The 18,051-nt window shown below is 37.1% G+C and overlaps 2 protein-coding genes across 7 annotated transcripts; both read right to left on the reverse strand.

Moving 5' to 3' along the window:
• Positions 1 to 682: 682 nt before the first annotated feature.
• On the reverse strand, positions 683 to 6,119 carry LOC133703403 (uncharacterized protein At4g26450-like). Of its 4 annotated transcripts, XM_062127887.1 has the most exons (6): positions 5,930 to 6,119; positions 5,398 to 5,548; positions 3,109 to 5,043; positions 2,745 to 2,934; positions 2,389 to 2,443; positions 683 to 1,020 (listed from the first exon to the last, which is right to left on the reverse strand). In XM_062127887.1, exons 3-6 carry the CDS (start codon positions 4,995 to 4,997, stop codon positions 965 to 967), a joined length of 2,190 nt encoding a protein of 729 aa, XP_061983871.1. In that variant the 5' UTR covers positions 4,998 to 5,043; positions 5,398 to 5,548; positions 5,930 to 6,119; the 3' UTR covers positions 683 to 964. The 4 variants fall into 4 exon arrangements, with proteins under 4 accessions (XP_061983871.1, XP_061983872.1, XP_061983869.1 ...); XM_062127888.1 differs by lacking the exon at positions 5,398 to 5,548; XM_062127885.1 differs by lacking the exon at positions 5,930 to 6,119 and having other exon boundaries at positions 5,398 to 5,923.
• Positions 6,120 to 7,365: 1,246 nt separating this feature from the next.
• Positions 7,366 to 12,718, reverse strand: LOC133703541 (probable WRKY transcription factor 2). Of its 3 annotated transcripts, none has more exons than XM_062128136.1 (6): positions 12,213 to 12,718; positions 10,809 to 11,323; positions 9,526 to 9,711; positions 8,442 to 9,271; positions 8,187 to 8,345; positions 7,366 to 8,068 (listed from the first exon to the last, which is right to left on the reverse strand). In XM_062128136.1, the coding sequence occupies exons 2-6, from the start codon at positions 11,256 to 11,258 to the stop codon at positions 7,516 to 7,518; spliced, it is 2,178 nt and encodes a 725-aa protein (XP_061984120.1). In that variant the 5' UTR covers positions 11,259 to 11,323; positions 12,213 to 12,718; the 3' UTR covers positions 7,366 to 7,515. The 3 variants fall into 3 exon arrangements, with proteins under 3 accessions (XP_061984120.1, XP_061984121.1, XP_061984122.1); XM_062128137.1 differs by lacking the exon at positions 12,213 to 12,718 and adding an exon at positions 12,083 to 12,189; XM_062128138.1 differs by lacking the exon at positions 12,213 to 12,718 and adding an exon at positions 11,971 to 12,073.
• Positions 12,719 to 18,051: the final 5,333 nt, after the last annotated feature.

Below are 18,051 nucleotides of genomic sequence, written 5' to 3' on the forward strand. Positions count from 1 at the left end.
GCACGTGATTATTTAAAAACAAAATATGATTGATAACCGAAATGCTTTTTCCAAGAGAGAATGCCTCCATAACCATCCTATATCGTGAAGGCATCATCCTTCTATGCATCTATAATTGGGAGGTGGCATTTCTCCTAAGAAAACTTGCAACCGGCGTTGGATGACGCAACATGAGCACCGGAGCAAATTTAAAACTAGATGGAGATGCAATAAACCACATGACTCCTACGGAAACAGCTTTGAAAAGAAAGCAAGTCTCTCAACAAAGAGTCAATTGGAAACTAGGAAGCAAATTAATGTTATAGCAGGTCTCTTAAAACTACGAGAAACTACTTTTTGCTTCAGGCAATTCAAAATAAGTTGAACACAAAACGAATACAATCTCTTATTCAATGTCAAACGTCACATGTCAAGTTGATGTTTGCCATTTGAAAGCTACATCAAATATGATATATGCCTCAGGTTATTTGAAGAGTGTTGTACACCATGACTTTATTCAGACAGCCAAAAGTTGAGAAGTCAAAAGGAATCGGAAGCAATATTCACTACTAAGTACCCCTTTGGAGGAGAACTGAAATCAAAGTAAGAACCTACACTGCAAATGCAAGATGCACATTCAAATCAGAAGAATCTGCGTTAAAAGCTTATCTATGCGATACTTTTAAGGACTTGAGAAGCCAGGTTAATAAATGACGACGAAGGGCAAATTGATTTCTTGATCACCTTTAAGCAAATATGACAAACCTCTTTTAACCATGTAATGAAGAAAAGCAGCATCCAAATAAAAAGAAAAGCATTCATCGTCCGTAAAAGTCCTACCAGGAAAGACATTGCTTCTTCCTTCCTAAGCAAAATAGTGGGGAAACAAAATAAAGGGCAGTGGCAGGTATGAGCTAGTAATTCCCCAATGACCAATAGTGAGCATACCAAGCAGTAGGCCATTCTGATTCAACGAAATGCAGGATCAAAAGGGCTTCTCATACTCCTGAGGGGTTGGCGGTTCCCAGGCAGGTATGAAGCCTACAAGAAAATATTAAGAGAATTAGTTGAGCAGAAAAGGAGTGCTCAGATAAGATGCTGAAAAATATTGACCGCTAAATTGATAATCTATTTATTCACCCAAGAACATCAGTAACATGCAAGTTAAAACAAAATGGTTGTGTTGATTGATGATAACAATGAGTGAGAATCAACTACCAATACAACATCAATGAATATGATTTAGCACGCTCATAAGGATTACTGACTTCTTATTTGAACAAACAGTTCTGCTATGCCCTGAAATCTGGATTCCCCTAGCCATGGAAATGAATAACAATGAACTAAAAGGACCAGCTATTCAATGGTTAATTTCATATAGACATCACATATAAGACGTTCAAAGAGCATCAATGTTGTAAACTTGCTCTTGAAACTCAATGTATGCCTATTATATTTTCCGTAGCCAGCTGAAATAATATTCTTGCTCCTGCCAGGTAGCTAACTTTGTTCTAGCTGTACGCCAGATTTATTAAGGCCCTAATGCAGCCTCATAGATTTACATTGAAATCCTCATTGCATTGCTTTCAACAGACACTAATATCATTAATTTGCTTGTTGAAGGACAAAACGATAAGATCACTACTGTTTCAATTTCTATGATGAAAACAGTAATGCAACTGAAATAAACTAGTCCAAATCTCATATAGCTGCATCTCCATGATATGAGCAAAATTTGATGGAGACATGTACAATCATAGATGAGCAAATTTCCAAGTAAATGATTATTCTGATCTAGAGTAGACTGGAAAATAAAGTGCTCTCAGTGAAAGCAGTTATGATAAAGACTAAAAATTTGGAGGAAAACATAGTTTATAGGCTATCGGTCACCCTGGAGTGCACTTAAATTTATCAATAATCAATTTTTCATTTCAAACAATTTCAAAGCAAATCAAGTTAATGCAACATCATGATTTACCACTCCCCAATCCTATCTTTTATTAAATTTATACTTTAGTTAGATTGCACATAAGGTTTTGGGTAAAAGACTTCAGCTTTCATTTGAACGTCAAGTCTCAGAAAGGTCAGAAAATTATTAAAGATGCCAGGGGAAGAAGTTTCTTTATAATCCTTTCCTTTTCCACCATATGTGCTTTTGAGATCCAAATGAAGTCTTTTTTGTTAGAATAAATTACATATCTATAGATCTCCATGCACATCTTATTGTCAAAAAACATGTTTCACGATTATGTTAAAAACCATCACCAAATATACCTCAATGGTTAATAATGGTAAAAATGCATTTGTACAGCCTATTAGCATGCGATTAAACACCAGAATTAGGTAGATCAACCACATAAACTCTAGATTTATAAGAAATCAAACCAAGAAGTTAAATATGTGGCATACTTAATGGTATTTCTCCCAGGGACATATAAATCGAGTCATCATCACCAAGAGTCCCCTGAAACAATCAGTAATACTAGGTGAGTTATTCATCAACTATACAAAGGGAATGTATTTATTTAGCTTTCTTCCACTACCAAAAACATGATTTCTAAAACCAAGAGCCACATATATACCATGATATCATATGCATAGAATTATACATTTAATGAAGCAATTAATAGGAATGTGGATGGAATGCATAGAACATGAAGTAGCCAAATGAATACATCATCGAATTCTTTCAGACCTTTTTTAATTAAAAAAAGGCTACTAGGTTTTCATGTTCTATTCAGACAAATAAGCTACTTCTATGGTACCTCTCCATTGTCAAGGTCCATTTCGTTTTGCAGCGGAGTTATGTTATCTGATACTGAGGTACAATTTGAGAGATTGTTGAGAAACTCTGCGAGCATAAGGCCATCATAATTGACCTGAACATCAGTGATATCACCAGTATTCTGTGAAAGGCTAGGAAAACCTTCTGTCCCAGTAAATGCAGTCTCCATCCTGAGAGAATGGACAAGTTAAGATCATGTAGAGAAATACCACATCCAGGACATATAATAATGAAGTAAGCTTCTTGACGTCAGAAACATGCAAGGTATTTGGCATTATTCTTTGACAAGTTGAGAAACGTAGAAGTGTAGAGAGAGAGAGAGAATGATTATAAGAGGGACGTACTTTCTTATTGAATTATCAAAGTCCTTGTCTTCCAGGGTGCAATCATTCTCTAGATCAATTATTTCAACCTGCTTGCCATAACTCATATGTCTAGCATATTCACCGGACACATTGGAATTACTTATTGACAAATCAATGTCAACTTGTGGTGCTTCTCTTTTGGTTGTCATAATAGATGGGTATGTGAGAACTGGATCGCTACAATGGGTTTCATTTATATCAGATGTTTCCATGAGATTAAGATCAACGATTTTAAATGAACTAGGAAATAGCTGTTTCTCTTCAGCATACTTGAAGCCTGGTTCACCAGCAATCCTTGGAAATTGACAATTACTAATGTCACTGTCTTGGGTAGCAGCCACAGCCATAGTCACCTGCTGATCGGGTGAAGCCCTCTCTTCTTGTGAACCCCCAGTATTTTCACTTAAATCAGTGCGGTGCAAATGCTCATCAGCGGTGTTAACCAAGGATGAAAGCCATTCTCTTGGTTTTTTGGCTGCCTCGCCAATACCACTGCTTTCAGCAGCCCGTTTCTCACCTCGCTCTTTGACTGAGGTGGACCTTCCAAAACCTGAAAGTCCTAGACTAGATTCTTGTTCATTGTCATGCATAAAAGCTCCATCTGAAAAAGAATGAGACCTCACACATTTTCCCTCCACAGCACCATATTCAGGGCCTTCTTCATCAGCATCCTCGGCGGGCTGGACAACAGCTACTTTAATTATTTCGGAGTTGGGACAATTTGAATCATGTGTTGCATTCACATCAGTTGCGGAGACATTGTCCACGCCATCTTGAACTACATCTTCAGATCCTTTGTTAAGCCCATTATCAGATGTGTCTTCCTCTTCATTATTGGGAACTTGATCAACCCTGGAGGACCTACATGACAATGCAGAGCGCATTTTCGTTGGCACATTGGCAAACTTGCTCAATGTTAGTAAATCAGATCCATCCTTGCCCGAGAGATCACTCTCCGCATCACTCTGCTGGATAGGTAAATCCTCTGGAACAATCTGTTTCTCAATTTCATAATCATAATTGCTATCCTTCATATCCTTGTTCCCCAGATTTACGTTTGCTGGGTCACCAGAGCCCTTGGAGGGTTCACCATCAGTCTCTTCTTTCAGAACACTAGAAGAACTTGCCTTGGAGCCAGTTTCATTTGGATAGTTGTACTTGCCCAGTCCTGATTCTATATCAGCAGTTTCTTCACTTTCTGGTGCCACCCCACTCTGACCAGATTTCTCCATTCCATCTCCAACATCATTGCTAACTTGCTGCTCTTCGCAGTGTCCAGAAACTGTATCATTCTCCTCTGTATCAGGAGACATTCTATTCCTATCTGACAATGACCCACTCCTCCCATATTCTCTACCCCACTCTGAGCTGTAACCCCGGTAATGCTCTCCTCTCCTCCTTCCCTTCACATGATTCCTCAGATTGAAGTCATCAGGGTATCTTCTCCTGCCCAACCCAGCATCAGAAGCACCACTCCCTAGCCGAGAATGGGCAGATGTTCGGCCCTCCTGCATAAGGTCTTCTTGTTGCCTAAAGTCCTGATAATCCCCAGCTTGCCTTTTGAAACTACCATTCTGCCATTTACCAGAAAGTGCACTCTGAGGTAACAATCCCTTGGAAACTAAATACTCAGCTGCAAGCCTACCAGCTTCCATTAAAATATCACCTTTCTGTGGTGGCGGCTGACGAAAAGACTTGGGGTGGCCCTGGCCATGGGCAAAGCCACGGTTATTGAAGCTTCTATATTCGGAATTGTAAAAACCATGACCTCTAGCAGAATTATCTGGGGATATTCTGGATGCACCCATTCCCACCCCCATGGAACCAGACCTGTATCCATTTCCAGGACTTCTATGCCTAGCATGCATGTTTCTCCTTCTGGTACTATGTATCCAAGTGAAATGCTTATAAAACCTACAAGCATGCAATCAATCAATCAATCCTCACAAAATTGAAAACCCATAACAGCAAACACAACCCAAGTAGCAGGTGATTATATAGCTTCAAGTAGCAAGCAAGCAACCAATCTATCCTCGAATAGGGAATCCACAGAAAAGTTCAAATCTTTTTCATATTAATCACATACTGTAAGGAGAAGGAGAAAAAACCAGAAAGAAATAATATTGCAGAAGAAAAGGGCAGGTACTTAACAATCAAAAAGTAACATCAATCATAACAACAGTGCATTTGTTGAGGTCAACAGATGAAAATGGTCAAAATATGAAGCAAATCCAGTAGAACGAGGGGGATATTGTCTAAAAATCTGACCTTTCGTGTGTTTTGCTATTAAGAGAGGTACAGTGTAATTGTCCAAGAGAAGATCCAGAGATGTGGTAATTAGGGTTTGGAGATCCAGGAGGGCAGATTTATGGCCCCCACATCAACATCCCATCATCATCATCATCATCATCATCATCATCTACACCATGTCAGAGAAATACTAACTATATAAGAATAAAATCCTCAAAGAAGTAGAATAATTTCTCCACTGTATAAATAAAAGGGAAGAGCTTTAAGGTCAAATCGATCACAATTCACAAGTTTGTAGCTTTCCCTTCTTTCTAACAAGGAAATGTTTACACATACTATGTAGTAACTCTACTTAACGAATAAATTTAACCCTTTTTTGGTTCTTTCCTTTCCTTTCCCTTCCTGCCTGTCTGGTGATGGTGTGCGGCTTTTGGATCGTTGGCGTTCGGTTTTCAGATTTTTCTTCTCTTTTACTCATTATTTTTACAGAAAATAAAGTAAGATTAAATTAAAAAGGAAAAGAATGAGATTGATTATTTGTTTTTCCCACCTCCATGCTCTGGCACGTGTTCACGCGCCTTCCTCTCCACCTATTTATGAACAGAGATGGTGAGTGAGACACATGACATGACGGTCTCAACCTGCCTCTGCCTCGCGGGTTGGCAGAGAAATTACAGGGGGGAGTGTTGTGGTGACAAAACAACAAGGTGAGAAAGGAGAATGTGGGTGGGTTGTCATGATAAGGTTCTCTCTTTCCATTAACAAAAAGGGAGATGGGTGTGTCCTTCCTTGTCATTTTGTTATCCCTACCCCTACCCTTTGCTAATTCCATTTTCCCTCCTATCTCCCTTTCGACGGCAGCAGCAAGCTAAATTTTTATGGTTTAAAATAATTTTTTTTATTTTAAATTAATATTTTTTTATTTTTCAACTCATTTTAATATATTAATATCAAAAATAATTTTTAAAAAATAAAAAAATATTATTTTAATATTTTTTCAAATAAAACACTTAAACACCCCAAGCTTACCCATGTATTTGAAAACATTTATGCCATTTTCAATGCAATTGGATCTTCAACGTTTTCCTATTGTGTCAACACTCATCCCTGGACGCTATAGTTTTGATTGTTCTGTTATTCTGTGTATTTAAACATAAATACACATGAGTTTTTTTATTTTGTTTTTTAAATCTTGTCCTTTGAAGGCTTGATTTTAGGTTTTGAAACGGTTTTTAAAGGATTTTTAGGTTATTAATTAATTTAACAAGATTTTTAAAGTATTTTTTTTAGTTGTTTTTGGGTTAAAATGGATTAAAAATAATTTTTTAGTTATAAAATTTTAATTATTGTTTTTTTGCCATCACAATAGCCGTTAAATATAATCAGATGATGCATTGTTTGATTTTTTTTAAAAAAAAAATATAAAAGCTCAAGTACAAGGATCTTTTTATATATATATATATATATATATATATATATATAATTTTTTTATATTTTTTTATGATTTAATATTAAAACAATTGGATTTAACTTGATAAAGTAAGAATTTCTTTACTAAAATAGATTTTTCTTAAACTTTAAAAATAGCAATATCTTAGATTATAGAGTTGTATTTCATCGGCATTTCCATCCTGGGATAACACCACCTCTCTCAATTTCATCCCTTCTCCTTTTATATTACTCTTCAATAATTAATTTAACTTTTCCAGTTTTAAAGAAACACCTGCCAGTTTTCTCTTACCCCACAATTAATTAATTAATAAATTTAAAATGAAATCCATTTTTTGCTCACTGACTGGCAGCAAGTGAAGGTTACATGCAAGTCTCCAATTCGTTAAGTATTCATTATTTCTCTTAATGTATTTAGCATTTTCTGGGCCTGGCTTTAAATTATTTTAATAGTGAAATACATAATGTATAAGAAATAAAATCATATGGATACGGATATCACATGGTTTAATTTTCATATAAGCATCAGGAGGAGGAAACACAAATAACTTGTGGCATTTGCCCTTTTCTATATAATATATAGATAGATAGGAGTATATGTTCCTATTTTCCTTGTAACAACGACAAAAATCATAACAACAATTAATAAATAAACGTTTTGATAACATATTAGAGAAATTAAAAATTTTACATCTGAGGCAGCCTACTCATTATTTGCTGATACACTGTTGGATTGTTGGAGGACAGGCTCATATTAGCTTCAGTCACTGGCTCCACCTTTGCTTCTCCTTTCGGCATCATCAACCCCATTTCATTCACTGCACGTTGCTGTGCTAAGTATGGATGCATGGGCATAACTGGCATCCTTGGTTGCCCTGGACCTAACCCAGCCATTCCCATATTGGCAAACCCAGGTTGATTCATTCCAAATGAGAAGCCAGCCGAAGGCCCCAGCTGCTGCCTGAAGGATCCAAATGCAGGAGGCCTCTCAAATCTACTAGTCATGCTGTTGTGAACTTGGGATGCCTCAGGTCTGTGAACTTGGGTTTGAACGGCTATGCCAGCTTGGGCTGGGGTGGCATTAGAGGTGCCAGAGTTGACATGGTTGCTATTGCGAGCAGCAGGGACATCATGATTGTGCTTCCCCTCATACGTAGTGATCACTGACTTAAGGTCATGCGATGCCCTTTCCACATGCTTTCTCACTGTGCAGCCTGCGCTAGTGCACTTGTAATAACTCCTGCAAAAAAGATCACCCGCCCGATTTTTCAATTTCAAATGGTCAACAATTCATTTCCTTTCTGCACAAGAAACTATTCATTTAACTAGAGGTGCTTCCCCAATGTTGATTTAACTACCTAGGATTTGGATTGCCTTTAACAACTTTCTGTCCATACTTTCTCCAGCGATATCCATCGTCAAGGATATCCACCTCACTGGTTGTCTGGACCACAACTCTAGGCTCACGGATTGCTCTGGTGGCTCCACTCATTTCGGTTGCATATGTTTCAACTTTCCTGAGATGTTAGACAACATGAGTACATCTTGTGCCTATAAAAATGTCATAAAAGGTGATAGGAATGCATTGAGAAACAGAGAAATGGAGTGGGAACCTTCTCTTGGACTCAGATTCTTCTCCTTCACCATCGTAACCTACACTGCCATGTGTAGCCCGATCATCATCTTCATCATTTGAAAAGGTAGACGAGGCATCCACAGCATCAGCTGACTCAAAGGGAGTTCCGCTCTGACCCTGTACCGAGGAAGATGGATTTCCAAATTCAGGGCCTAGGCCCCCAGATGCTGAAGATGAAACCTCGACATTGTCATTCCTCCAATCAGGAGTTCCTGCAGCAGTTCCTTTTTGTGTACCTGCCCAAACCGAATCATTAACAGCACCAACCTGTGGCCCAGCTTGTTCAGGAATATCCAGTTGTGTATCCATTGATCCAGTGGCTGACCTCCGGTTGGGTGGTGGCTTGGGATGGTTGTGTGCCCCCTTATATATGATCTCTGTTATATGGCCCTCATGAGAACGTTCCACTTTCTTCTTAACTGGGCAATTTGGATGCGTGCACTTGTAATAACTCCGTGGATACTCACTGCCTTTTACTTGTTTCTGCCCATATTTTCTCCAATTATATGCATCCTCAGATGGTGTGCCTCCAGCAGCCATTGAATCTCCACTGGCTCTTTGATCTCCTTCTTCATCTTGTTGCTCAGCAAGAGGGGAAGAATGCTCAGCGTTGCCAGCAACAGTGTCAAAGGTCCTCTGATCTGCTACAGTAATACCTCCGTTATCCTTTTCAGTAGTCAATTTGGAGAATTCTGCTCGGAAATGGAGGCTGTTTCTACTCTCAAACTGAGTTTTGGCGGGTTCCACACCATGCGACTGAAAAGCATTCTCAGAGCGAACAGAAACATCGATACTGGGAAAGGATTGCTGTGGAAAAGTGGCTGAAGTTACTTATATGCAGAAGGCAAAATTTAAACCTAAGATGCACATATTATTTACCTATTTATACCATAAACCCTTCTGTCATCAAGTAAGGCAGATCTTCAGTATTTAAAACATTCTAAATGAAACATGATAACTAGCATGAGCATGTCTCTCACACACTTGTGCGTGCAATGTTTTTTTTTTTCCTTTTACTCCAAACAAATAATATAAAAGGCAAGACTGCCAAGTGCAATTACCTTGCTTGTTCCACCAAGGAAAAAAGAACCTGATTCTCCCATAGGCTTGAACGCAAATGAAGATGAATCAACGTTGTCAAAGAAAGTTTCTTTACTTTTATCAGGAGGGTCAGAGCCCACTGTGGAGTTCTTGGTGTTACCATTTGGAAAAAAAGAAAATTTTCCAGTTGTTGGAGATGGCTGTGCCTGAGGAATGACATAAAAAAGCTCAATAAAAAAAACTGTTTGATCTTTCAATGCACTATTAATGTAATACAATATTGATCTTGGAAAAGAAAGATTTCGACAATCAAGATACTACTGTGTTAGAAAAGATTTAGACAATCAAGATACTACTGAGTTAGCCTCAAACAATGGTTATCACCAAATCGAGCAGCCTTGGACCAAATTATTTGACTTCAGAATATCAAACAGAGCTTTTTTTTTAATCAACATTTCTCCATGGCAGCTCCACACATGTTCAGGTGCACAGATATTTAATCCATTGCCTGTCAACCTGTTTCCAAATCAACTCAAGTTTTGTAATACTAATGTCATTTACAGCAGCAACATCATAACGGTACTTGCAAGGTAAGGCCTCCATAGTTTTGGAGCAGGAGTGCAAAATTAAACTTCTGCATTTGGCTTAATATTATCATCTATAAAAAACATTACATCACCAAGCTATTGCATGCCCTAGATTCGTTGTATGTAATTTCAGTGTACGAAGAATCAGTCAACACAGCCAAAATATCCCGAAACCCCATCAAACCTGATGAGATCAGCTTGAATAAACAGATAAAAATAAGAAGATGAGCTAAAATTATGAATCACAAAACTTTCTTCAGAAAACATTTTCTGATTCCAAATATCTTCCAGTGATTTCTTTCAACTTATATAAGCAACTAAAAATCTACAAATTGGGGTCCTAGTTCGCCAAGATGTGAAGAAAAGGGGAAAGAAGAAATCAACCACCCCAGAATGAGAACATTGTATTTAGGCAATAGATATAGAAATCAGAAGTAGAAGTTATGCTTATATTTGATTGAGCTCTAATTGATCGAAGCTTAACCAGAATGAAAACCTTAGCCCAACAATCTGGCATTTACTTTCCACATTTAAGTTCCGTCATTGGATTCAGTTTCCTGTTATTCTGATTTAACTTGAATTATGAGATGATTGCAACTTGCTACTATCTTGTCAGATTCCTTTTTTTTTTTTTCAAAGGTGTCTTGACAATCTCTCTCTTGAAGGCCAAGGGCCAACTGGACAGCATGTAAGAATTTCAAGATTCTAAAACTTACCAAATTTGAAAGGAAAACTGGAGATTCCAGCAAGGTTGTCGGGCTGAGACCAGGTGGTATTGTCAAATAAGGCGACCTAATCTCAGGGTTCATAGAACTTTCAGTGGACCTGATACTTTCTGTATTCAACCGCGGTGCATTAAATCCAGCTCTGGCTGCAATTCTTTCAACAAGACCTCCACGAAAGTTCGATTTTTGCTCAGAAAATGTACCTAATTCAGTCAACTGAACACCACTAGTTTGTGCTCCATCCTTTTTCTCAGAATTTCCTGTTGTCATCTGCTCTGGTTGTCCCAGATAGAGCCCTTCATTTCTTTTCTCCCCAGGAGATTCTGGGATTGTTCTTGAGTTAATATCATCACCTAACATTGCTGAGAAAAAAGCTCTTGGACTTGGACTAGGAGGTACCCAATCACCAATTATAGCAACGTTATCATCAATCCCAGCCATGTTTCAAAATCTTGGCACACGGTCTACAGCAACTATTAGTGAAGGCGTTGGGGACGACTAAGATCCTGAAAGGTTTAAGCAAACGTATCACTACACGATTCAATCAAATACGAGTCCCGGGAGTTGAAGAATCACAAACATGCCAGGAAAAGGGCCATAAATTTGAATCTTTTAGTTGCAAAGGACATATTGGTAGAGAAAGGGTCGAAAAAGGTTACAAGTTTCAACCAAATTCTTGTTATAGTCAAGCTACAAAACCAAAACTTCCATTCAACAAACTGCAACCGAATGGTTGGGTTTGCTTGAGATGAGTTTACAAAAACTGGAAAGCAACACAAAATCAAAAATCAAATCCAAGCAATGCACTCTCAAGTTATCCAAAAGAGATTGAACAATAAAGCATCAACTTCGCCAGTAGGAGGTAATTCATCAATTAAACCCAACTCAGCCTGATTTCCGATTTCAACTGAACATTTATTAGAGGGTAAAAGATAAGCAAAAAGGACAAATAGGCAGTCATAATGACCAAGCTGGTTTCCATTCTTGTTAGATGTCAAAAAGGAGCAACCATTACTATAACATTACAAACAGAAGATGAAAGACAACATTCTCAATTTGATGATGTTTTGTTGAGGAAAAAAAAACATAGAAATGCATAATATCTAAGCTTAAATATCTCGTATCAAGATCTAATTAGGCATTTGATAATTACCCAAAGAAAGCAAAACAAGGAAGATTTTGAAGACCAGAAAACCCCCCACAAAAAAAAGTTTCAAGATTTAAACTCCAGAGGTGAATTCAATTATGAAGCTGAAGGTCAGTACCTTAAATTGGCAGGGAAGTTATAGATGTCAGACATACGATAATAAAGGAAAGAAAGTTTCAAAATTTGAGAGGTGCAAGACAAATTAATGAAAGAAAAAAAGGGGGGGGGGATTAATTAAAAAAGATTACCTGATTGATTATGGATTCAAGGCTAAGATGATGATAACTTGAGACAAAGACCCACCACCAGCACCAGCCTCTGGTTCCTTTGATCACTTCTCTATTCAATTCAATAGAAATGGGAATGACCCACTTTTGTTTTTCAATAAATATATAAAAAACACAGCTTCCTATCTGTCTTGTTTAGCTCAAAAATGATATGATGATGTTTATTGATTTTGAAAAACAAAAGGAATCACCTTTATTTACTGTTACTGCAGATGCCATGTTAAGAAATACTTAAAACAAAAATTAAAAAGGAGAGGAGATGATTGTGGAATGGAATGGTGGGGGACCAGAAATGGATGGAATCTTTGAAGAATGAAAAGAAGAAAAGAAGGCCAAAAACAAAAGCTTTATGGAGATGGAGTGCTCTATATATTTCATCATCCTCTTGTTCTTTCTGCATCGATCTTCCATTCTACTTCTCGGCCATTTTTATTTTTTACTCTCTAATCAAACTCTGCCTGAACTGTTTTTAAGCTTTGGACGGGGCTTTGCGTTGCCATTAATTAAAAACAAACGGTAGGGTCCTTTGCAAGATAGCCAATGAGACACCGCCATGTGGAGGATCCAGGTCAGTTGTTGTCCTACGAGTTCTGATATGATTTGTTAAGGCGCTGCTTCGTACCGCGATCCAATCAAATTTACTTTTTTATACTGTTGAAATTGATTTTGTAATTGTTTTTGAAAGTATTTTTTATTTAAAAAAATATGTTAATAATATTTTTTTATCTTTTAAAAATTATTTTTGAAATAAACACATTAAAAATATATTACTTCAAAGTAAAAAAAATTAAATTTATTCAGAAAGGCTTTTAAAAAACACTCTCAAACACGCACTAAAAGAAATTTTAAGAAATAATTTTTTTTATTATAATGTATTTATGAGTAAAAAATAATTTAAATTACCATAATATTAAACTGTCTAGAGAATAAAAAAAAGGGAGTGAACTAATTTTTTTATTTTAAATTATATTTATTTTAAAAAAATTAAATTGATATTTTTTTAATATTTTAATAAATGAATATTAAAAATAAAAAATAAAAACTTTAAAATAGTACACAGTACCAAACATGCATCAAAGATAAAGGAAAGAGGAGGGAGGGAGGGTGGGTGGGATTTGGGATTTTGCAATATTATAGATAGGTATTAGTTAAGGATAAAATGAAAATAAAAAAATATATATATAATATGTGTAGCGTTGGGGTGTCGAGCTAGCTACATAGGTGCCTGACACCCGCAACCTGTACCTCCTCCGAAGGTGAAAGATGTTATAACCACCTCAAACTCCTCCGTGGACAACCAGCAAATAACGTATTTATTTAATTGATATATATATATAGTTCTGTATAAATTATATTAAAAACAAATTATTTTTGCTATGAAAGAGCTATAAATAATAAGTTTTTTTAATTTATTTCTCAAAAACGGTAGTCGCAGAAGCTGCCTCAAGCTTACGTGGTTATCTTCCTAGCTAATTATCCCTATCTATAAGAATAAAAACGAGACAGCAATATTCTAATTAAGTGGAATTTCAAGATTGTTATGGTCTAATATATATTCGCTTTTCAAGTAATCTTAAGAGATATATATATTGCGTTGTGAATAAACGTACGGAGCCCCCAAAGATGCATGGCCATGGAGTGTAGGATGAGGACAAACGGAAAGGTGTTAATCCACGTTTTTGGAACCATCGTTCCTTGGCTCGAACGATGGAATTAAAGGATGGTTTTTCATTCCATCATTTGCTTAAGCACGTAGATCGCATTAATGAAAGGACTGGCGGCCTGCTATTAATATATATATATATATATATATATATATATATATATATATATTCCTAGCTAGCTAGTACTCGAAATTAAGAACACACAGAGAGGATCCAATTCTCTAATCTTGTCAAAGGGAATTGTACGTACGTGGCTCGTTCTGGCCTCCCCCCTCCTTTGAATTATATACATATATATATTTATGCTCTGGTATTGTTGAATTCGCTTTTAATTAAGATCGTCAAAAAATATAGCAGTTAATTTATATATAAGCTCATTCGATGCGCCAACCATTCAAAAAAAAAAAAAAGGGAAAGGTTATTGATCCATCCATTTATCTTCCTTGAAACCCAGCTAGTTTGTGGTGGCTTAATTTGAGGATGCGACTCTAGCTAGCACAGGATCAGTCGTGTTCATGCAAGAAAGATTCAGGTGCATGGTGGTTGCGTGGGACTATGTATCAAGTGTACTTCTTCGACCTCGAGCCTAACTTTTTCTGTTCATGATGTCCAACCCAACCTAGCAATCACCAATCACGCTATCATGTCACTCACAATTTAATGTTGGCAAATCTTCATCAAGTTTTACGTCTGTGATACAAGGTTATTAATTTCATGTTCAAGAAACTCGGTGATCAGATCAACAGTGACATGATTCTGTCATCCACCGAATACAATATTTCACCTTTTTTCTTGCTTCCATTCAATCATTCACGCTCAGAATCACGAGATGTGACTTCTGGTACTGCTGCCTGGATGGTTCTATATGGCATTCTATTAGTTAGCTGAATATTACAAGCATTATTTGCTAGTTTTGTCGGCAATCTTCCCTTTTGTTTGGCCTAAATCCCATCCTGCCCTGCAATTTGCCACCCTTTGCCTACTGGATTACTTATCCCGGTCAGTCAGTTGACGTTTTAAATCTCCTAGCATCTTTAATTCATTAGCACACAGACCAAAGAAAAAAAAAAAAAAAGGAGAAACAGGCAACAAGTAGCTAGGGAGGACTTGACTGAGACTTTGTCAGTGCTGCATGTACTCTATATGCCATGATTAGAAAGCAAAAGTTGAAAAGAAAAACAGGGAGTTGATTTAGTCAAAAAAGAAGAAGAGAAATAATAATATATGTTAGCAGGGAGGGAAGAGCAGAAAACTGGCATCAAGTACAGTACACAGGAGATGCAAGTTTTGTTTGGATATGGAAATAATATGCCAATTGGATGGCTGATGTACATATATTATCACTGCATCACATTACCAGCTAACAAACAGCATTTCAGTCTTCTTTAATTTCCCCCTTGAAATCTGGTTACATTCCCTGTTTAGTTGTTTTATTATTAATATATCTTGATCAGGAAAGAAGATGGAGATGTGCCCTTCTTCCCCCCACCTCGCCCAGCTTCCCAGTCAAAAAGATACTCTTTGACCAAGTCTTTGTCTTTTCTTTTCTTTTCTTGATACTGTATTGGTGACACCAACGTTTCCTTCACAAATCAAATTCAATTCGCATGTGGATCCCTCTTCAAGGACTCATGCATTGGATTGTTTAGGAAACTTCTAGCAGTTTTGGAGATATTTAGCTAATCAATATATAAAATAAAATAATTTATAAAAAAGTTATAATTTATAGTTTTTTTTTTAAAAAAAAGGCTTGCTTTTTAAAACCCACAAAAATTACCATAACATCACCAGGCCTGGGTTTATTACTATTCTAGTGCTTGGATCCTTCATAAACATAGAAATGGAAGAAACATCAGAGGTACGTTACAAAAGATACATCTATGCTAGCTACTTCGTACTTCTGACTTCTAAGATGTTTGGGAACATATTCTCATGAAGAACAGACCATGGACCTCAACTTTTAACAAAGCCAATTTCAAGATTTGTTGCTCAGGATAGCTTAATTCATGTTGGAGACCATGCACGGTTTATAGCCTGCAGGCTGCAGCGTGACTTTCATAATCTATTTGTCTCCATTTTTTGTCACAGACCCAGTAAATTATAAAAAGGGAGTATTGGTGGGGACCTCAAAAAGGCTGGGATTGGGATGCTGGAAGCCAATCTTGGACTCTTTATGTAAGCCTCGAGTCAGAGAATTAGCCAGTTTCCCTGTCAATGGGACCTCTCCTTGGACTGAATTCCATGACTGAATAATTTCAATATTCTGTTGCCCTGCCAGTGGGCCATACGGACCCCATTCTTGGAATGTCAAGAACAGTTGAGAGCGGCAGCCTATAAAATAGATATGTGCATTTTCTGAGCCCATATTGAGCCTGGAAAATCACCTTGCTTGGGTTACATTACATACCTGTCTGTGGGCCTTTCCAAGTCAGGGATGTTTTGCAGCCATCAGCCAGGACTATAAATGATTAGATTGAAGGGGCACTGGAAAGTGATTGAAGCAGAGTGCAGGAGATCATGCTTTGAATGCAGCTATATTATGTAATGTTATGGAAGCCACAGAGGGGACCTCAGATCAGGAGCATGGAGGTGCTCAGTTTAGCCCAAAGCAACTGCTGGAGCTTCTCGCTGAAATATAGCTAGTTTGTGATGCAAACACCAAAAGTCAATGGGATATAAAATAAACAACATCAGGAGTGATTATTCTAATGCCACGAGAAGGGACAGAAACGAGGAGTATCACTGAAACAATCTTATCCTTGAGCCAAAAAAGGGAAGGAAGAAAAAAAACAATCTTGTTATGCATGAAGAAATTCTAATAATGGATGCATTAGGAACCAGATGACAGCTTGGATTTATAAGAGAAAACAAGAAAAATGGACTGAAGAAAAGAGGAATGGTATTGGTGGGCCACGTTGCATTTCATTTTCCTTCCTAAAATCAAAAGCATTCTAAGGGGCTTTAGGCACGAAGAATATATGAGCCAGGAAGGATTTATATATGGATGCTTATGTTGACAAATGCTTCATTATCCACCATAGGAGTTTTGTCAAGAACATCATGAGAGTGTTTGATTCTTGGAGCTGAATAAAACAAAAACATGAGTGGTGCTAAAAAGATTCATATTCTTAAACAGGAACCTAGTACTAGACCTTTCTTAAATTAAACAGACAAAATAATCATGGGCCAAAACATCCTTGAACTCCTTAACACACGCAGGATGCCATCAGCTGGAGAGGTTCCTCCTCAGACAAAAACCACCAGCATTTGCTTATGTCACCAACCAACGAAGAGGTGCTTCCTGTTTCTTTATTTATTGAGTTTTTTCCATTTTACACTGCAAATAGAAGGAGCCTTTGAAAGCAAAATGAGATAAAAAGCGAATGAGATAAGCACAGGTTCTTGGAAGAGATTGCTTTACTTGACATGCTGCTTGTTTGGAACTGCTGCTATCAACAACGAGAATATAAATATTTTTTATTCCATTTTTATTACCACAATCTTCACAGGTCTCTTTGTGCGATGTTCAAGGGCACTGTTTTTTTTTTTTTCCTGAACTTTCTTATTACGTTTTGAATGAATATAAATTGTACGGTGGTCATGAAAAGAAACCTGATAGACTTAAGCGATCTCCCCAGGGCTGCTTCACTTAAATGGATGGTTTGTGTTCCAACTTTGATTTGAAGGGGTTTTAAACATGGCATGATTCATGAGGAGGGAGAATGGTGGTTAGACTTATTGCTTCAAATGGGATAACCTCATGCTGAAATTGGAATGTTACAGAGATTAATTCGAAAACAAATGCTTGTGGATCATATTCTGCTTCAATCCATTCTACATTGTCTAGTGATATAATGGTTATGCAAGTATGCTACTAATGATATTCCAAAAAATCCAACTAGCCCGGGAATAGGGCTCTTAAATTGAAAAATTAGTTGATCAATTAGTTCTGGCAATCTCGTCCATTTTTCTTAACCAAAATAATTGATAGCTTATATTTAGTCATTTGATAAGTCAAAGCTGCTCGTGGTTAGTACCTGCAAAAGATCCTATATAGTGGAGGTCAAGACTCTCTGATGCTTAAATAAGTATCTTTTTAGAGAGAAAAAAATACAAGAATATTCTAGAGAGAGATG

This window comes from Populus nigra, chromosome 9, assembly GCF_951802175.1.
Source record: "Populus nigra chromosome 9, ddPopNigr1.1, whole genome shotgun sequence".
In the NCBI taxonomy this organism is placed as follows: domain Eukaryota; kingdom Viridiplantae; phylum Streptophyta; class Magnoliopsida; order Malpighiales; family Salicaceae; genus Populus; species Populus nigra.